The sequence below is a fragment of the Polyodon spathula genome, chromosome 13 (assembly GCF_017654505.1).
Source record: "Polyodon spathula isolate WHYD16114869_AA chromosome 13, ASM1765450v1, whole genome shotgun sequence".
Taxonomy (NCBI): Eukaryota; Metazoa; Chordata; class Actinopteri; order Acipenseriformes; family Polyodontidae; genus Polyodon; species Polyodon spathula.
The window spans coordinates 18,046,390-18,068,668 of NC_054546.1; the positions used below are offsets into that span (position 1 = coordinate 18,046,390).

General features: G+C 38.0%; 1 protein-coding gene across 1 annotated transcript; it reads right to left on the bottom strand.

Annotated features, from left to right (window-relative positions):
* Positions 1-2,948: 2,948 nt before the first annotated feature.
* On the bottom strand, positions 2,949-19,004 carry LOC121325514 (interferon regulatory factor 1-like). Its single transcript, XM_041268055.1, has 9 exons — positions 18,963-19,004; positions 18,117-18,236; positions 17,556-17,655; positions 16,177-16,356; positions 14,484-14,591; positions 13,633-13,785; positions 6,141-6,193; positions 4,782-4,881; positions 2,949-3,941 (listed from the first exon to the last, which is right to left on the bottom strand). Exons 2-9 carry the CDS (start codon positions 18,225-18,227, stop codon positions 3,820-3,822), a joined length of 927 nt encoding a protein of 308 aa, XP_041123989.1. The 5' UTR covers positions 18,228-18,236; positions 18,963-19,004; the 3' UTR covers positions 2,949-3,819.
* Positions 19,005-22,279: the final 3,275 nt, after the last annotated feature.

Below are 22,279 nucleotides of genomic sequence, written 5' to 3' on the forward strand. Positions count from 1 at the left end.
AGGTAGTGTTGCACTTGCTTGGTGGCTTGGGAGAAATTGTTCCAACCCCATTCAATGGCTTCTTTCCTGTCAATGCGCAACCAGCTGCTTTCCCTAATAACTGACCTACTTAAAACCATTAGCATGCTTTGACCTATAAGACACTGCTGAGATGAAATAATTCATGGTTTAAAGGGCAGCAAATAAACAGAGAGCTTAGTTACAGATTTTTTAAAATGAAAATACATGCATGCTATTATATGTTTTTCTTTCAAACCTGCACACTGAGACCTATGTAGCCAATGGGAGTGCAAAGCAATATTTATGGAATAATTTTGTTAGCTGTAATTGCTTTAAGGATCCACATTTTGAATCAAAAACAGAACGTAATAGAGTTAACAAACCAAGTTGTGCAATCTGCAGATGTAAGTGCGTTCTGTGGAAAGAATCTGTTATATTCAAACAAACCCTGTCTGCAGCCGGTACTGCTGTTCTCCAGGAGCACTCTGATGCCCAGGGACACTCAACCAGATGCTTCTAGGGCAAACATTACCTTCCAGGATGTTTTCAATGATTCATTTCAGATCATGTTATCAGTAAAAAAAAAAATAAAAAAAAAAAAAAAAATAAAAAAAATAAAAAATCAGAAAGGCATTCCACAAGAAGAGAAAGATACAAATCGCGAGTAAGTGTTCGTGAGTTTGAAGTTATGTTGTGTAGCTTGTTTTACAATACAAGCTGCACATGAGACTGTATGTCGGTATGTAAGTGTTATAAAACAGACAAACCCAACCGCAGTTTATACAGATTGAAGACCAAGTACAAACACTACTGAGAGAAGTCAGATACGGATGTATTTCTGTGCTTTGTCTCCCTGCACAATTTGATTACATTGGACATCAAAAGAGGCAATATTTCATTCTATTATTTTGATTAGTTTTTACCACTTAAAAACCCTTTCAGTGAGGAAGCAATGGATTACCGTGTGATTTGGTGACTGACAAATCTGTCACAAATCCAGTTTTCAGTTGAATTGCAAAATTAGTCAAGTGTATGTTATATCCTAAGGCCATTTATTCTGAAAATTACTGTACTGTTATTTTAAAAATATTGTGGAACACACTGATTAGAGACTACTATGCCACGTAAAGTATACACATTTGAACCTTCTAAAAATCAAACTGTTTTGTATGCATACAACAACAGTGAGTTTTCAGTTGTGCAGAAGCATTTAAAAAGATCAATGGATGTCTCGCCTTTACTTCTTTAGGTTAGCTTGCCAATTTTCAGGCAGGATGCTACAGAAAGGAGCTGTAGCCCTGCACCAGCTGAAGCGGGTGTATGCATATCAGTATACTATAAGAATCTGGGGGTATAAGGGGGCATCCTGTTTGTCACACTTAAGGTACATGCAAGCTGGAGAAAGTTAATGCATTGAGTGTGCTTGGAGACTAACATATAACTCTGAAGCTGGTAGACAGTTTTTTTTCTTGTATACTCAATACATATTTTCCTCTGAAAGCTGCCGCTTATTTGATAGAATGCAGTTGAAACACTAACCTTTGTCTGTTTGACAAAGAGATTACTAGAACTGAACCCTACATTCTATGTACAATTTAAAAGTACTCATGTTGTTTGGTTTCCAGTTCTTGTTTCGTTACATCCTTGAAACTTTGAATTTTTTTTTGAGCTCAGTGTGGTTCATAGCACTTCTCTTTACTAAAGACTGTTAAAACATGCTTCTAGTTAGTTCCCCACAAAGCGTTTTGCATTATCAAAGTAAGAAGACTAAGTGATTACACCGTGTAACAATTTTTTTTTTTTTTCGTTCCTGGGTAGTAAGTGTTATTTCCTAATTGCTTATGCCTACATTACAGTATAATCTTAAATCTCGAAAAACTACTCATTTCTAAATCTTTTGTAGTCATTTTTGTATTACTTTAGTATAAATACATGTTAATTTGGATTCATATGTTGTTTTTTTCTGACTTTATGTGAACGAAAAGACACACATTTGCCCGTTTTCCCATTGGAAATAGTGATATTTTGAAATATCACTGTCCTGGACACAAAAGCAAAGTTTGTGGGGAATAATAGCCATTTTCTATACTTTTGAGGCATAAGCAATTAGGAAATAACACTTACTACCCAGGAACAAAAATTGTGTTACATAGTGTTATTAACCTCACCTTAAACACCTATTTGAGCTACCCTGTAACGAAAAGAAGAAAAAAAAACATCAGACTCATTGCATCTCGCTAGCAGCAGAAAATAACTGAACTAGCCCATCCCAACGCAACTGTCAGCAAGGAAGCTCGCGCAGGTGTAGAAGGTGAGCAACAATCAAATTAGCCTCACATTGATGATGCAAAAAGCTGTCGAGGAATTACCCAGAAGCAGTTTTAATACTCTTTATTGCAGAATATACTGTTATGAACCTTGCTGAGCTCAAATTAAAAAAAGATTCAGCACCGTATGTCAAACAAAAGCAATATAAGAATTGGAAACCAAATAATATGAATGATACTTGAGTAAAAAATGTATAAATTGTGCACACCCTATTTTAACTGGAATAAAATGTAATATTACCTGCTGATTTGTAATCCTTTAAAATTTGCATATGCTATGCAACCAGGAAAGATTTTTTTTAAGATAGAAAGTAGATGACAGGTTGTGACTGCTGCAAAGTTCTGTGTCGTTCTGTCATCACGGTATATTGCTTTACAGTTTCATGTGAAATGTTCTCAATCCAACACAAATACACGGAATTGTAAAATGGTCATTGGTTGCTACATAAAGAATGGAAGTGCATGACCAGTGAAGTTTATAAAATTATTTCTTGAGCTATAGCCCTTTTGTAAATAAGCACAGAAACTCCCACAAAAGGACACACCTTTTGTGTACTAAAATCAAAGAATACAACCATTTAATTTTCTTTTTTATTTAGTCTTTTTAAATACCTGTAAAAACACAGTCTTAGTTCTTTTCCAATTCAGTGATGTTTTATTTTATAAAGCATGTTCCATTTCGACGAGAAGAATGTAGCCACCAGCCTCATATTTTTGGCTTGCTCTTGTATCCAGATCATTTTCCTCCAGAAAAAAAACAAACAAAAAAGACAAGTCTGACTACATGGAAAATGAAATGGGACCTTGAAATGGCCTCAGTGCATTTACTGAGGTGCTCAGTGCTGATTCTAAGCTAACCTCCCACAGGTATTTAGACAACCCTCCACACAAAGGCATTGAGTGTTACCCGATCTGCAATGCATATTGATCATTGAGTGTGTGTTATGGTCTCACAAACCCAAAGCTGACTCATAATGTGGAATGGCCATTGTGAGGTTGCTGAGCTATCCAGAATCCCAAAGTCTATAGTTTGTTGTGGCCTCATGGAAGACAACAGGCACTGTCTACTGTAAAAATAACCTCAAGAGGCAAGAAGATACTGAACAGGAACAAAATCAGAACCAAGTCTTCATCATTGGCAAACAGGTTTCAAAAAGCTGTCTGTATGAAAATCCATTCATGAACTTGGTTACCAAGGAGCTGCACACAAGCCACTTATTAGTGGGGCAAGGAACATCGACTCTGGATCAGTGAGAAGATGCGGGGATGAACCCTGGTATTGTTGAAAGTTGATGGAGGTGTCTGAAGTGGGATCTGGCTTCATGCTGGTGAATCATGATGAATCGTCTTCAATATGGTTTGGGTATTTCTGACCTCTGTTTGGCCAGGCTGATGCAAACAATTCCCAATTATTGTTGGAGTTTAGTCCATATTCCAGTACAAAGTTACATTATTCTCTACTGTACAAACACATTCAGCCCCTTCTCTTGTGTTACTTGCTGGAGTTCATGGTTGAATGTGAGCAGAAATGATCAAGAAATAAAGGCTTCTGCTCTTCATTCCCCATAGAGAAGTCAGCTTGTGTCAAGTGTCCTGGCTCTCCGATCCCTTCATCTGTGTAAAAGGAAGGTACTTATTAATACATAACCATGCTACTGAACACAGGATTGCTAATATTCTCAATTTACTGTTTTGATTATATCCAGATTTTTTTTTAACATGAACTCCTCTGACCATGGCCCCTCTTTCTTATGAATTAAGTCTTTACAATCTTAAAAGGTGTTGACACAGTTAACCCGAACCAATACTTTAAGCGCAGCACAGAAACCAGGACCAGAGGACAGTTGGATATTAAGTGGAACTTAGGAGCGAGACAAGTTTACACAGAGAGTGGTGATATATGGAATGTGTTACCTAGTCATGCTGTTGAGGGAAAATCACTAAGATCCTTTAAGACCCAATTTGACTAAGATATGAGATCCATCAGCTACTTGGAACTCGGCATGCTTAGACAAGCTGAAAGGCCTCCTCGCATTCATAAATGTTCTTACTTATTTATGTTGTAATTGTAATACATTACCCATTTATTTTGATAAGATCAAACATGTATCACATATCTGTAAAGTAGGGCTTAACTAAAGTGACCATCAGTTTTAAATGCAGCCTAATATGTTGAAAATACTTCCTTGAAATTCACCTTAAGCAGTGACTTGAATTTCAGGCAGTGCTTTTCAGCTCATGACATTTAACTGCTGCCATGGTAAATTATCTAGCAGGTAATGGGAGTTAAAGAGAGATTGAAATGCTACACTATAGTGCTTTATGGCGGAAGATATTTCATTCAAACGCCAGCAAATGGAATGTATTTTTTTCTAGCATTTCGAAACTCCATAACCGAGCATAAGCAGTTAAATACGTCATTTTTTAAAATGTCTTTCACAATCTCATACTTACCGAAAAAACTTAACCTTGGCGAGGTGACAAAGGAATTGGAATGTTTACTGTTGCCATATGAATTGTTCCATTGATCCGTATTTGCCAGGTGTTCAACTATCTGAAATAATAAAAATAACTTGCCAGTAAAGAAGGCAGTTTGTTTATGGCCATTCACAAAGCATTACCCTAAGTTTCAAAATGACAGGATGCAGAATTCCTGTTAAACAGACACGGTTAATATGTTCAGAAATTACGTAAAGTACTGTGTTTAACTTAATCTTGTTTAAACAATTGAACTAGATTATAAAAAGTACATATGGATATTGAAAATTAAAGTAGATGTCTTATATGTTATGGGTTTGGAATTAGCCTTTCTTTTGTGTGCTAATCCTTAAAAGTTAAGTAAAAGTATTGCTAAATATACAATAATAAAGCACATTCAAAACATGGTAAACCTTAGGACAGCATTGGAAAGCCCAGAGAGGTATGGTAAAGTAAATTAAAAGACATAGTAAACGTGAAGTGTAACCATGGGAAAAGCATGGGAAAAATGCAAAGCTACTGTGAACATTTACCATGGTAACGTTTTTATTACCAGTGGATTCAAATAAAAACATGATTGCAAAAAGCTAATCTGAATAACTGTCAGACCCTTTGCCTAACTACAAAGACAAGACAGAGAGCATTCACTTAGTTTGTATTATTAGAATTTATATTTTTTAAAGTAATTCATTTACAAAAGTATCTTTCATTTTAAAAATTAAAAGCATCTTCTCAAAGCTTATATTTCAATCTTTAAAAACTAAATTAATATAATTAAACCACTCTTAAGTGCTCTCACCTTATTTGTTTCTTATCAAATTTAATGGATATTTCATTATAAAAAAGTAGGAGAAACTTAAAGGGTACATAAAGACCTTTTTATTTTATTGTGTTACATGTTCCCATGTGTTGCTACAACTGTTTACGCAAGGTGCGTGTATTGTTTTATTTTATTTATTTTTTACATTTTGACCACTTTTATAAACTTTTAAATTGCATTCCCTACCTCAAGATAGCTTCCCATGTACCTGCATGAACCTCTCAGAACTACATGTCCAATCCCCCCCTTCCCATTGGTAAATCCATCTCAGTTACATATGTGAGCAGGAGTTCTGAGAGGTCCATGAGGGTACACTGGAAGCCATCTTGAGGCAGGGAATGCAATTTAAAAGTTTAAATTAAAACAATACACACACCTTACGCAAACAGTTGCAGCAAAACATGGGAACATGACACAATAACATAAAAATGTCCTTATATATTAACTTTGAAAATCTTCCATCCAGAATATCAAATTAGCAGCTATTTCTCAATATATTCTTCAAACTACCTCACCTGCTGTATAGTGTCTGGATGTTCATCTTGAATGGAGGAACTCATTTTGTTGGCTGTAAAATATAAAAGGAATTGCTTCAGTAATTCTGAACAATGCCAATAAAAGTACAAGTACTGTTTTTGTACTTCTTTTAACAGAAATCATCCAATGTCCATGAAATATATCAATGATTTTGATTTGTGAAATGATTGTGAAGTGTGGCAACCCAGTACCATATACATTCATTTTAGAACATTAAGAAAGAGTTTTAAAAAAAATCCAAGCCGGTATAAAATATAGAGCACAAATAGTGTTTCGAAAAAATGTATTTCCAAGCAGACATTATCAAAAACATGATTTATTCATATTTTTTACATCTTACAAGGGCTTTTTGCATCATCAATGTAAAGCTAAAGGCTAGCGTAAGAGACTAATGATCAAATTAGTCTCTTATAGCCCTTATGGTAAACAAAACCAAAAAAAAAAAAAAAAACAAAGGCAACTTAAAATGGTCTTCAGCAGCAAGGCTTGTAGCTATGAAGTTTGTTGTGCTTAAACTTTTCAAAATATGTCTCAATAAGGTGATTGTGACAAGTGCGAGTGGTGTGGTGAACAAAGTGAATGTCCAAACAGTATTGCACTCCCAAAAACGTCCAGTGATGGTATCGGGGGGAACACAGCTGGCTTGCAGACCACAAACAAAAACAATAACAACAGCAGCAGGTAATCCCCAATCCACAGTCCCGTGCATAAAAGTGTGCTCTCCAGCCAGCGGGGTAGTGGTGAGGGCTGTTGTCGTGAGGTGAGGTGAGGGTAGAGCTCAGTAGGTTGGGCTGGCTCAGTGGCTGCAGCCGCTGACTCCGTACTCCTCCTCTGCGATACACTAAAACAAACATGTAACAAAACAAAACAAACAAGCAAAAGCTCCGGCCCTATGTTACGTTTCAGCACAGGGGGCTGTATTCACACAACTATACCGCCTTTGTACCGTCAAACTCTGCCCTGCAATCAGCCTGTGGCTGTGGTTTCTCCAATCGCTGCCTGACCCGTAGCTCATCGCAATGGAGTTATTTAGAGTACTTGTAGTTATGCACTTTCCCCAAGATGGCCGACTTCTGGTTCCCGCCCACTGTTGAGTCGACTCGTCTTTGGGGAAGTGTACTATTATCCTTACCCGGAGCCCTTTCCGATTGAGAGGGAGATTTACAGCATCGATTGTTTCTCTTTTTATGACATATCTCACCCCTCAGAGTGATGAACACTCAGCCAACTCTACATTCCCCAATGGTTCCCCCTCCCTTGAAAAAAAATCAGTGTTTTGAGGCTTCTTACCCACATCATGTTTCACTGAGCAGTGGAAGGGTTGCAACACAAGGTAGCGCAGAGTTACCTTAAAGGAGCAGGATCAGTGACAAGAGAGAAAAAAAAGTTCCAACAAGTAATAGAAAAGAGCGTGAGTAGCCAATTTGATGGCTAAACACTCCTTGCTCAAATGAATGATAGGGTGTTCTACCTCATCAACTTGTTGGCACAGGATCGCACCCCGGCCAGTCTGGGAGGCCTCTATCTGAAGGATGAACTTTGCTGAAATCAAAGCAGGAGCTTGACAGAGTTGCTTCTTAATCATACAAATGCCTCCTGACACTGCCCTGTACATTTAACTATTTTTGGAGCAGCCTTTCAGGTGAGATCTACCAGGGGTTTGACTATGATGACATAATCCCAGCAGTAATCTCATCTGTGGCTTGGTTCTTGGGATTGTCGTCTTTAACAGCACCTGGACTTTGGAGGCGATTGGCTTTACCTGGCCATTACCCATAATGTAGCCAAGATATTGGGTCTCTTGCTTGCCAAATGCACACTTGCCCAGCTTGGCTGTTAGCCCTGCCTTCCTTCAAGACTGTAGGACTGCCAAAAGTCTAATAATATGCTCTTTCCAGATGTAGCTAAAAATCACCACATCATCAATGTATGCAGCTGCATACTGATGATGGGGAAATAAGACCTGGTCCAACAGTCTGAAAGGTGGCAGGAGCTCCATGCAACCCGGAGGGAATGGTCCAGAATGGAACAAGCCATCTGGGGTAGAGAAAGCAGCTCTGAGTGAGCTCTGGAATCTGCCAGTATCCCTTTGTCAGATCCAAGGTCGAGATTAACTGCCCCTTACCCAGTCGGTCAAGAAACTCATCCACTCGGGGCATTGGATATGCATCAGACTTGGAGATGGCATTAACTTTTCTAAAATTCACACAGAATTGAGTGGAGCTGTCCTTCTTGCCCACCATCACGATAGGACTGCACCACTCGCTCTGGGAAGGTTCAATCACTCCAAGCCCAAACATATCCTTCATCTCCTTGCAAACAGGACCCCTGTGGCTTTCTGGGATTTGGTACAGTCTCTCTTGAACCTTGACACCTGCTGGAGTAATAATAGCATATTCAATGACATTAGTTCTACCAGGAGTCAGAAAAAAACATCACTAAACTTTTCACTAATTGGTAGAGCTCGCGTTTACGATCTGGAAGTAACTGTTCCCCCATTGTAATGTTAGTTGTAGCTGGTGAACTGACAGTGGGACCAAAATCCTCTTCTAAACTATCACAAGCTACAAATAAGGCCTTCCTTTCATTCCAGGGTTTTAACAAGTTAACATGATAAAATTCTTTCTTATTTTGGCGATCGGGTTGCCTAATATCAAAGCTCGCATTACCAATTCCCCATATCTCCTCGTATGGCCCTTACCACTTAGCATACTAAGTAGGAAGTAGCAACAGTACCTTATCACCTGGCTGAAAAGTCCAAATCCGAACTTGTTTGTTGTACTGCTGCGCCTGGCAATGCTGAGCTAGTTTTAGATTCTCTTGAGCCAAACAACCGACCAATTCTAGGTGGTCTCTTAACATGATTAAATACTTGACTATGTTTTTGGAAATTTTTGTTTGCTCCTCCCACCTTTCTTTCACAAGATCAAGGATACCCCGTGGTTGCCTCACATATAGCAACTCAAAGGGAGAGAACCCGATCGAGCGCTGGGGAACCTCTCTCTCTCTGCAAACATTAGGCAGGGGAGGAGTTTAGCCCAGTGTTTCTGTTCTTGGTTGACAAATTGCTTCAGCATCTGTTTCAAAGTCTGATTAAACCGTTCCACCAAACCGTCCATCTGCAGATGATAAATGGAGGTCCAAATGGACCGAATTTGCAATAATTTATACAATTCCTTTAAACATTGTGACATAAAGTTCGTTCCATTAGAATTTCTTTGAGAATCCCTACTCTTGCTATAATCTACACTAACTCTTGAGCAATTGTGACGGCACTAGTGGATCTCAATGGTACTGCCTCTGGATATCTGGTTGCGTAGTCCTCCACTACCAAAATGTTCATATATCCAGAGTCAGACTGGCTCAATGGACCTACTATATCCATAACAATGCGTTTAAAGGGAACTGAGATCAGGGGCAGTAGGACCAGTGGAGCCGGGCGAACCTGCCCCGGCACTATTTGCTAGCATTCCTGACACTCCGTTACATATCGTTTCACCTCACTAAAAACTCCCATCTAATAAAAACGAGCCAATATTTGTTCCTGAGTCTTATCACTACCTAAATGGCCCAAACATGGGACCATGAGCCAACCTCATGATCTCGCACTGGAAAGACTGGGGAACAAGTGATTGTGCTACAATCTGACTTGTGCTCGTGGCTTGGAATACTCTATGCAGTAAGTGCTTGACAATAATGTGATGAGGATATGTAAGTGACCTGTTATCCTTTACATCCTTCCCCTCAATAGACCAAACCTGCCCCCAGATGTGAGCCAGCTAAGGATCATTTTTTTGTTCCAATGCTAGGTCCACATCTTGGTCCCAGAATTTCGGGATGTTGAGTGGAGCTAAAATAGTTTCAGTACTGGGGGCTTCAGTAACCCACTCCCGCAGGTCACACTGGGTCCCAATCCCCTTCCCCCTGCATTTGATTGATTTGATTTTAAATGGAAATGACTACAAACCCACGTGACCACCAAGGTACCCCTGTCAACAGAACTTGTTCAATTAATGTCTGCCCACATCCTCAGTCCACTAATGCGTGGGTGCTCACTTCACCAACCCGTACATCAACAATGCAAGGCCCCTCCCAATCATTACCTCTGGACTTACATGGTGCTGATAATATGTAGTGGGAGGCCTCACCACATTCCATCGTTGCCTCCCTGCAATAAGCCCGTTGCAGTGGTTACTCCAATTGCTGCCTGACCCGTATCTGATTGCAATGGAGTTGTTTAGAGTACTTGCAGTTAAGCACTTTCCCAAGATGGCTGACTTCCGTTTACCGCCCACCATTAAGTCGACCCATCTATGGGGAAGTGTACTACCACCCTTACCCAGTGCCCCTTCGGATCGGGAGGGAGATTTACATCATTGATTCTTTCTCTCTTTATCACAGTGATGAAAAACAACAACAAGACAAGAATTAGAAACCAACTAACATGAATGACACACGGATAAGTGTGATAGAGAGCGAATTAATCCTAGTCAACAATCTCCCTCCCAACCTGTGAGGGCGCTGTATAACAGGAACAGTGTGCCCCGTACTGGATGGTTTTGCAGTTCATTCCAGTGTCAGTCGGAAATCGGTCACCCAGGAAGGGGGCGGAGTCACAATACAAGAAGTCATTAGGGGGGGCCTGGTGAAGAGGGTTTTTTTTTTAATATATAAAATATTTTAAAACAAGTATCCCTGCACAAGACCTTTGCGCTCCCACCACCACATTAAAAAAAAGAAAAAAAACTCCAGTACTGTACAATGACCCTCTGTGCTTCTGTTGTGTATTGATTGTGTACGTGCCAGTACAGATGCTGTCAAAACATTTTACTGCACCAAAAAGCTGGAAAAAAGGTAGATCAATTTTATGTTTTATTTTACGACAAGCAGAATTTAAAAAATTTAAAAGAACCCTAAAGTTGCACAATATAAACCACAATATGAATTATTCTATAATTAAGATCTATAATTTGGTCAAAACAATGGTGCAGCAGTTTGTAAGAAAAAATGTATTGTGTAAAATAAATAAAGTACTTTCTTCAGCTGGTGCTAAACACAATTATAGAATGATTGGTTATATTGCTTAAAATATAAATATATTTACTAATACAGGTCATTAGTTAGCAAGGGGGGGGGGGGGAGGCACATACCAAACCTTCCCCGGGGCCCATGACAGCTCTCGACGGCCATGTCAAAGGGGAGTGACTCTAAAGGTATTTCAGGGGATGTAACAAAGCAATCTGTTCCTTTGTTATGGTTACGGTAAAGGAGATCGAGAATAAATGTACCGTGTTTCATGTTTTCTTCATTTGTAATGATTTACTGTACATTACTTAACTTAATGTACCACTTTAGTAGAAATATATTATTGCATCAGAATAGCCCTCCCCTGCCTTTTAGACTGTTCTAACTGTTGTTATTTGTCATTGTTAGATGGCTAACACTAACCAGGAGTTGTCTATACAAGCCAGCACCAAACCTAGACTACACTGCACCACTGTTCGTTGTCGTGTACTACACCTGCACAAAGAGCACTCGCTGTCTAGAGTCTGTTTTGTGCGTTATTATTATTAGTGTCTTATTATTTTGGGACTGAAACCCTTTTTTTGCATGGAGCGATATACATGGCTGTGTAGAGCCCATGCTTATTATTTAAGTGTTGTTGACACGCAATCCAGCCAAATAAAACTGTTTAATTGTGAACCGTTTCCAGAGCACTGCATCACCACTGCATTTGCGCACTTGTTCACAGTAAGATAATAATACATGTTTTAAAACTTTTCCATTCTACCTCTAACCCTTTCATGCATGATGACCTCATTATATGGGGATATATGGAAGATGAAAATGCATGATAGCCTCATATGATGATGCTGTTCTCCCCCCCATTTAAAGCAAGTGAAAAAATATATACAGTGCCTTGCAAAAGTATTCAGACCCCTGACCAATTCTCTCATATTACTGAATTACAAATGGTACAATGAAATTTCGTTCTGTTTGATATTTTTTTTTAAAACACTGAAACTCAGAATCAGTTATTGTAAGGTGACATTGGTTTTATGTTGGGAAATATTTTTAAGAAAAATAAAAAACTGAAATATCTTGCTTGCATAAGTATTCATCCCCTGTGCTGTGGAAGCTCCCAGTTTGCACCGATGAAAGAAATTGCCCTAACGAGAACACAATTACCCTACCATTGGCCTCCACCTGTGAACCATTAAAGTTGCTGTCACATTTTCTGGATATAAACCCCACTGTTGAAGGATCATTGGTAAGGCTGTGAATCTGAAGGAAAATGAAGACCAAAGAACATTCTACAGAAGTTAAAGGAAAGGGTACAAAATAATATCCAAGTGTTTGAATATCCCAGTGAGCACAGTTGGATCAATAATCAGGAAGTGGAAGCTGCATCACACCACCCAGGCACTGCCAAGAAAAGGCCGTCCCTCAAAACTCAACGCTCAAACAAGAAGGAGACTTGTGAGAGAAGCCACAGAGAGGCCAACAATCACTTTGAAGGAGCTACAGAGTTCAGTGGTTGGGAGTGGAGTAATGGTGCATCAGTCAACCATATCAAGAGCTTTGCATAACACTGGCCTGTGTGGGAGGGTGGAAAGAAAGAAACAGTTACTCAAAAAGTACCATCTGAAAGCACGTCTGGAGTTTACCAGAAAGCATGAGAGTGACCCAGCTGCGATGTGGGAAAAGGTTTTGTGGTCAGATGAGACCAAGATAGAGCTTTTTGGCCAAAACTCAGCGCTATGTGTGGTGCAAACCTAACACTGCCCATGCCTCAAGACACACCATCCCTACAGTGAAGTATGGTGGTGGCAGCAGCATGCTGTGGGGATGCTTCTCATCAGCAGGGACTGTGCATCTTGTTACAATTGAAGGAAGAAGGGATGGAGCAAAATTCAGGAAAATACTGCAAGAGAATCTGCTTCTGTCCGCTAAAAAACTGAAGCTTGGGAGGAAATTTACCTTTCAGCAGGACAATGATCCCAAGCACAAGGCCAAAGCAACATTGGAGTGGCTCAAGAACAAAAAGGTGAATGTCCTACAGTGGCCCAGTCAAATCCTGATCTCAATCCCATTGAGAATCTGTGGCACTATTTAAAAATTGCAGTCCACAAGCGTCGTCCAACCAACCTGAACAACCTGGAGCAAATCTGCCAAGAATGGGCCAAAATCACTCCGACACTGTGTGCAAAGCTGGTACATACTTACCCCGAAAGACTTAAAGCTGTTATTGCAGAGAAAGGTGGCTCTACCAAATATTAATGTATGGGGGTTGAATACTTATGCAAGCAAGATATTTCAGTTTTTTTTATTTTGCTTAAAAATATTTCCCAACATAAAACCAATGTCACCTTACAAACTGCACAAGATATCATCTCTTCGAGCAATAAGAGACACTGAACACATAATGTATTATACCTCCTCGTTTGAGTTTTGTTGCAAACCTCATACCTTCTTTGTCTGTGAAGCAGGACGAAAGGCTATGGCTGGCTGGAGATTGGGTTTTCATTGTTTGGATTGGACAATAGCTGTTTATGCTGTGGCAGGCAGCAGCATTATACCTGCTTGGCATGTTTGAAGTATCCAAATATTTAGAGAAAGCCACTGAAAGAAAGGAAGATACAAAAGTTAGTGTTCACATACCTGTGCGTCATTGCATTTGGAAATGCGGGTGGCTATATTTTATCTCAGATTATCAGATTTAAAAACGCTAAAATAGTTGCAGCTAGTAACTTACCTACATCTTATCTGTCATGCACGTTCCCTACATAGATCTCAAAGATGCAGTTTTTAAAGAAACACATGTTATATTTTCATTAACAAATGTGACATCTGGTACTACATTAGGTGAAAGAAAGTTCCCAGTTTGTATGCTATCTCTTCTGTGAAACAGTTACACTTGCACTTCCTAAGTCAATTCACCTCTGCAGTGTCTTCAGAGTCAAAGCAAAGTAGGTCTGTCATTAGGGGGAGCAGCTGGTTGGTTACAAAACCAAATGGTTATTAATCCACACAGTGTAATACAGAAGAAAAAATGTCCTTGGCTATACGTGTAATACAGTTTATCAGAAATAGTTACTGTACATGTGGCGTTTCTTAAGTATGATCATTTTGCAACACAAGTGTTGTGTTGCCACATTGTGGAAATCCCATTGTGTTTGTCTGTGGCAGCCTAAAGGGTTGTGGAGATACCCACCCTCAGGTCACATTGATTTTATACAGGAAAGAACAAAATGAAATGTGAAACACAAACAAAAAGTCATTTTGTGATGAGTGACCAGTTACTACTGAAAGTATCTCACCATTAAATTCCTCCAGAGCGTGGCAGCTGTCTGTCCTGGCAATGTCTGATGAATAATATGAGCAGTCTCGTGCTGTTTGCATTTCACTGTACTTCTCTTCTTTCACAACTATAAGGCAACATGAGAAACGTGTAAGCAGCTAAACCAGAACTTTAAAATATATTCAGCTGCTGTATCGATGAACAGAGAGCCATAAGAAACCAAACAAAAAATAACAAAGGAAGCGTTCAACTGGAATACAAACCTCTGCACTATAGATCGTTATTTGGGTTATAAGTTAATTTATTTTTGCACTTTAACTTTCTTATACCAAAAACTACCAATGTCCAGACATTACCTCTGAATCAATACATAGGGGCTGAACGACAACCAATTTGACACAATAGCTGAGGTACAAATAGTAGGTCGACTAGTTGCCTCTTAAAACGTGTCAATACATCTGAATTTCATTTCTTTCTCTTTGTCAAAGTTGTGTTTTGCTATATTTAAATGTATTAATGTTCTAAAATGTAATTTATATGTTAAAGGGTTGTGACCCTAAAACCTGTCTTCCCTTGTACAATGTGCGAGAAGCAACTTTTTTGAGTGAAAAGTGTATGCGGCAGAAATGTATGGCTCTTTGAAAGTCTTCACATTGATGATGGGAATGAGAATGTAGAGATGGGAACCCAGTTAACAAGATTTAAGTTTTTTCAGATATCAGGCTTTTAAAGACTGTCTCCCCCACCTGTGGTGGCTTTGACAGACTCACTGAGAGTAGAAACTGACCAAAGACTGTCACAGCTACTGTAAGCAGGCTGATGTTTGGAATACAAATTGAACATTTGTGAAACTGCATGTGTGTTAAAATGTTGCAATACCTGTACTGTAATATAAAGTCAGTAGAAATGTTAAATAAATTGTTATTCAGAATTTTTTTTGCATAATGTACTCTGTATTAGTCTATGAGAATATCGTAGGATTCTATATTCCTGTTTACTCTAGTATAACAGTAAAAACATATTATTAGTGAATGTATAAGGTATGAAAAGAGAACTCCTTGTCTCAAAAGGTCAGGCCGACCTGCTGAAAGTGCCAAACCTCCCTTATCAGGCAAAAGCATCTTTTTTAATTAGACTCAGAGTCTCAAACATTCAGATCCAGCAAGAACAGAATGGCAAACTATGGAGCAGAGTTAATGTGTCAGAAGCAATTGAACTAGAATAGGTTTGTGGTTCTACTATAGTAAGAAACAAGTATTTCAATAAATATAAAACTGTGAGATTTTAAAATTAAGAAACCTAATATAATAACCTTAACTAAATGCATGAGAATGTAACCCTAGTGCATGAACAATCCACTTACAGGAGTTTAAAACATCTCTGACTCCCTTAAACGTCTCCCTTGAGCTTAAGAGTGTGCTCAGAGCAATAAAAGAAGCATGTGCAAATCTGACAATTGCAATCGCAAACTGCACATCGGTCCATCTGAAACAGCACACAATTACTTCACATTTATGTGATGTGCCATTAGTCGACTGCCAATTTCTGAGGTCAACTGTCACTTTTCTTTCCACTTGTCGACTATTCTGTGCTTACAGAGTCAAGGGCTATTCCCTGGACAGGCCTGAGCTCTCACAACATGTACTTTCCTGTTTAGAAACCATTCTGCTGTAAGTGGTTCGTGTTTATAAAGCCCTATTTATAACTCTCACCCTTTCTCTTCTTGGGGATTTTAAAGGATGGCAGCAGTAGGTAGACTCTGAAGGCATTGTTCCCTTTCTTCTTACTCTTGTCGTGAAGTTCCTTCACATCTGGCAGTGAATTCAGAGCACATCTAAAGTTGGCTTTCCATGTCTTGGGGTCTGGATTGTCGATGCCTGGTTTGTATTTCCCTGAATAAAGAAACACAACATACTGACTTGTTCACACAAAGCAGGCCCTTTTTATTGGAAACCTAAAAGGGCTTATACCTATGGGGCTTTTAAAGTCGATACAAAACTAATTTAATATGTTAAACATAAGATCGTTAATATGAATAAGTTAGACATGCTTATTCCTAATACAATGCAAAGGAAAGTTAACAGAACTGTTATTCATTATTATAAGAAATAACAAACAAAGTATTTTTCATCTCGTCATCTCTTATCTTTAGTTTGAGCCACAGTCACTTTTAAAAGCAGCACAATCAGCTGCAAGATCAGTGCAGCCAGCTGGCTAGAGCTTTGTGTGACTTCAGGCAGCTGGCGATCATATGGCTGTACACAACTGCACAGATCTGCTAGAATCTCTGTGACTAAAAGGCTAACTCTTAACCAAGCAAAAAGTATAATGGACTACAATACCTCATGAAAACTGTGAGCTTTCTTTAAACTTGTATGGTACCCAATATTATTTCAAGTCAAAATACATAATTGCTATATGTGCTTCTTTCAAAACTGAACATGCAAGATTAATGGGACTAAAATTACAACATTAATATAGAACTGCAAAGATAAAATCATTTATCATTGCGTCATTGTGAAAATAGTATTGAAAGAATAATAGAATAGAATATATATAGAGGGTGATTCATAATTCTCCTTAAATATTGACATTGTTGAACAATGCTCTTGTGGTCAAACGATGCTTCTCAGAGTGTCTTGGTCACATACATTTGTCTTCCAAGAAAGTTGTGGGATCCCATGGGAATAATGAATCACCCTGGTTTAGGTTCAATTATGCAATGCATGTAAAGGAACATTGCCTGCCATCTCTTTCAAAATGTATTTAAAAAAGACAACCCTTAAAATGCTAGAAACCACAAAGCCTTGTTCTCAAGTTATATGAAACTTAAACATACTTAAACTATTCATTTCACTGTATTGTTAAACTTATTTTAAATCATTATGGTTCATTTTTAGTAAACTATTATACATACACTTCAGAATGCCTTGCCTATTGTTTCAACTCAATACATCATTATTTAATAAAGTACCTCTGGTTTAAGCTGGTTGGGTAAAACTTTAACTTTATTAAACTATATTCAGTTCTCCTATTTGTTTAAAGCCACTATTAAAGACTGACATGGTGTACTAGCCAGATTATTTCTTACCTGTGTGCATTGCCCAGTTTCTGAAAAGGCTTGCATCCTTCTCAATGTTCCAGCCCTGACGTGCTGCATGTTTCCATGGAATCTGGAACATTCCTGACTTCTGAAGGGGGAAATAAGTCCAATGAATCCAAATTCCTCCAGGAATACTTTTAAATAATGCTTGTTTATAAATATGAACAAAGTGGCTGTTTGTTGTTCCTTGATATAGAATTTCATTGAAGTCTATAAAGTCAGAAATGTATAGATACAGTTAACCAAAGACTGCTTCAAATTTAACGCAGAGAATAGAGCAAGAGGGCATAAATGGAAGCTGAGTAAAAGTAAGTTTAGAACAGAAGGTAGGAAGCACTCTTTTAAGCAGAGAGTTTTAAATGCGTGGAATAGCCTATCAGGTGACATAGCAGGATCTAAAACACTGGGGACATGTAAAAACTACATTCTGTCTTATTAAATGAAATCCCTCTAATAGAGGGGGATGGTGTGCTGACAAGGGACGGTCCTTGATGGGACTCTTATATGTACTGTATGGTGAACTCTGTATCATTTTTTAACCTTTCTTACCTCATCTACCCATTCCAGTCCTGGGTACTTTTTGGATTGTATCTGTTCCTCCAGCCATGGTCTTAAGCGAAGACGGCCTTGATACATTTCCTTTTGTCTGGTCATTTTCATTTACTATCACTGCAAAACAAAGGAAAACTACTGTAGTGATGATAAAGCTTAAAAAGAAAGTCAACTAATGCCTTCATAAATTTCTGAATTTTCAGTTTAAGACATTTAAAGAAAGGTGTTTTAATTTCAGTTTTGATTAATTAAGTTTTGTATGCAAGTTTGAAACAGGCTTAAACAAAACCAGTCCTACACTAAAGTAACCTTTTACATCAAAGTTTAAATTGATATTGGTTTGCGGACATAAGAGAACCACTATTTTAAATTACAAAAAGGAATACAAAATTGGAAGGTTTGCTTAAAATGGCTGCTCTGTGCTCATACTGGTTACCAAGGTATTTTGAAGGAGTTTGGTATTAAAAAAAAAAAAAAACTGTGTTTTTCCCACACAATTATTATGCTGAATACAGACTTTCAGATCATAAAATACCCTAAATGAAATACCTGATGTGTTTGATTATTAATAGTAAAAATCAAATTTCATTTAACTTTGAACACTTTCAACTGGACACAAAGTTATTTTTATTTATGAATAATCCTTTAAGATGTGCCAATATATATTCATGCTTCTGTATCTTGTATAGTATTCTACTCAGAATAAAAGCTCAATTTACAGTAATAAAAAAACATGTTTAAAATATCTAAAACCAATCTTCAAGATTAGTGTTAAACTTTTCAATGACGTGCTATTGCAATGCATTCTGCAGCATTAGCAGACACAGTAAATCATCTGCTTACCTAGTTATCGAGTACACCAAGACGATTTCCTCTACTCGTGTGATCAAACTCTGATTTGTGACAACAGCACAAGAAAAACTATTTATGTGGTATGCTTTCTTTTGCCCCTCCTTTTCCTAAGAATTCTACACCCACATAACGTAACACTTTTTCATCTGGGCACACCGCCATTATTTATTTTAGCAAGCATTTAAAATTGAACAAACAGTACAGTATTTACATACAGACATATTTTACTGGAAAGAAGACAAATGTAGTGGTTACATTTCAAATGGGTTCATTTATTTCTGATTTGGTATTCTCAGTAGACTGCTGTAGGTGTACTTCAATAAATAAATACTATAACTAAATGTTGTTTTTTTCATTGAAATTGTGAACTACCTAACAAGTAGACCAGGGCCTAAATAAAATCCAGTGTATGGCGGTGCCATAACCATTATAAAGTATAGCACGGAGGCGCCATACATTTCATTCCATTCAGGGCCAGGGGGCATTACATCTAAATTATGTGTAGCACGTTAGGTAAGGCAGGATAAAAGTTGGTACTGCATTGTACATTTTAGTTTTAATACCAACATTTATACTACCATAGCTTACACGCAGCACCAAAATGTGGGGTTCATTTAACCTGGAATAAAAACACATTCTCAAACAATGTAGAACCTGAAATAGTTAATGGCAGCTTTGGAAAAATATAAAATGGGTATTATATCATAGCTTTACAACGGTAAATGACACAAAGACTATGCAAGTCTAAACAAGTCTAAAAACACGTGTTTTAAATATCTAAAGAGACAGTAATTAAATACAGTAAAACTAATCCAGCCCCTCTACATACTGGCATTCTATATCTGTATCCACCGAATGGAATGGTGTGATACTTTACAATCTAGAACCTGTCTATTCAGTAAGGAGGCATGATTTGTAAGTCTTGTCTATCTTACAATAAATGTAAATCTGATAGCAGTCTGGCACAGATATATTGGGTAAATACACACATGAAAAAAGTACAAATATAGACATGCTATGGTCATTTTATTAGTCCCTAGGCTGACCGTAATAGTTAAGTTTCACTGAACAATGTGGCCTTAATTGGAGGTATACAATCTTGAGTGTTGGCATTTGCCAGTTAATTTTTAGCTCTGTTTGTTTTCTTCACTAAATCTGGCACTAGGGCTACCAAGGTGGCGCCGGAGACGACAGCGACCCACCCGCTGATCCCAAACAGTACAGAGAGGGTTTTGTAGTGCAGTAGGTTCCTGGAGCAGGACGTCTCCTGGTCTTGATGTCCTGGCACCTTCTCTTGCCTTTCTGGAGCATATGCTGGACGCTGCACATCATTTCTTTGGGTGGCTTGCCATATCTTGTGATCATCCCCGGATGTCAAAAGGTTCCCTTTTAAGCCAAACAAGAGGTCTTCTTTTTGGGTCACTACTTCAATCAAAATATTTAATTCTGCATCTGTGAAATTATGTTTGTGCACCCGTTCTCTGGGCTGCATCTTGTTTTCTTCTGATCTGTTAAAAATAATATAAATTACAAATGATAAATGATTTGTATAATGCTTTGTCAAATATGAGGTGATCTGAACATTGGGCTCAAATGATTCATCACTACTTTGTTAACACACTTCAAAATGCTTTTGTGATCTTCAATCATACATTATAAGCCTTACCTTTTTTCTTTTTTGTAAAAATCAGCAGGTTTGTGTGGCTAATTTGAGCTGATGCTACAGTAGTGCTAATAAGCACTATAGAAGACTGCAATCTCCTTTGTAAGTAACCATGGCAACGTCTTGAAATCATGAGTGTTACAGAAACATAAAAATGAGCACACGCAGAAAAATACAAATAAAAAATATCTATATAAATATGTTAAATGAAATCGGCATGCATGTTTAACTTCCCCCAAATAAAATGGGAAAACCCGGTGGGTAGCGCGAAGGATGAAATAGAAATGGTGGAAATGACAAATGACTGCTTCCTAACACAATTTGTGAAGGCACCCACTAGAGGGGAGGCATGCCTTGATTTAATCTTTTCAAATAACGAAGATAGAATAACTAAAACAGAGGTCAGAGAACCACTGGCAAACTCAGACCACAACATGGTCTCATTTGAAGTGTTTTTTAAATCCTCAAAAGTAAAGAATAAAGCTAAGGTTTACAATTTTAGAAAAGCAAACTATGAAGGCATGAAACAGAGACTAACAGAAGTAGATTGGAGTAAAATAGAGAAAACACCCACAGAAGAAGGATGGTTGTTCTTCAAAAATGTAGTACTAGAGGCGCAAAACAATTACATCCCTAAAGTAGACAAATCTAAATGTAAAACTAAATTGCCAAAATGGTTTAATAGATCAATTAAAAAAAATATTCAGCGAAAAAAGGCACTTTACAGAGCATTAAAAAAGGACCAAAAAGAAAGTACGCAGAAAGAGTACACAGAACTGCAAACGCAAGTCAAAAAGGAAGTTAGAAAGGCCAAGAGAGAAATAGAAATGAACATTGCTAAGGGAGCTAAAACCAATTCCAAAATGTTTTTCCAATATTACAACAGCAAAAGAACATTCAAAGAGGAGATTAAATGTTTAAGAGATACAAATGGCAAAATCGTAGATGAAGAAAAAAAAATAGCAAATATGTTAAATGATTACTTTTCACAAGTTTTTACAAAGGAAGATACTGACAACATGCCCCACATGTCATCCAGTTCCTATCCAGTTTTAAATAACTTTAGCATAACTGAGGCAGAAGTGTTAAAGGGACTAGGAGCTCTTAAAATAAACAAATCCCCTGGGCCGGATGAGATCCTCCCAGTAGTACTCAAAGAAATGAAAGAAGTAATTTACAAACCGCTAACCAAGATCATGCAGCAGTCTCTTGACACAGGGGTGGTACCGACAGACTGGAAAATTGCAAACGTAATACCGATCCACAAAAAGGGAAACAAAACTGAACCAGGTAACTACAGACCAGTAAGCCTGACTTCTATTATATGCAAACTTATGGAAACTATAATAAGATCCAAAATGGAAAATTACCTATATGGTAACAGGGTACTGGGAGACAGTCAACATGGTTTTAGGAAAGGGAGATCGTGCCTAACTAACTGCTTGATTTTTTTGAGGATGCAACATCGATAATGGATAATTGCAAAGCATATGACATGGTTTATTTAGATTTCCAGAAAGCTTTTGACAAAGTCCCACACAAAAGATTAATTCTCAAACTGAACGCAGTTGGGATTCAAGGAAACACATGTACATGGATTAGGGAGTGGTTAACATGTAGAAAACAGAAAGTACTGATTAGAGGA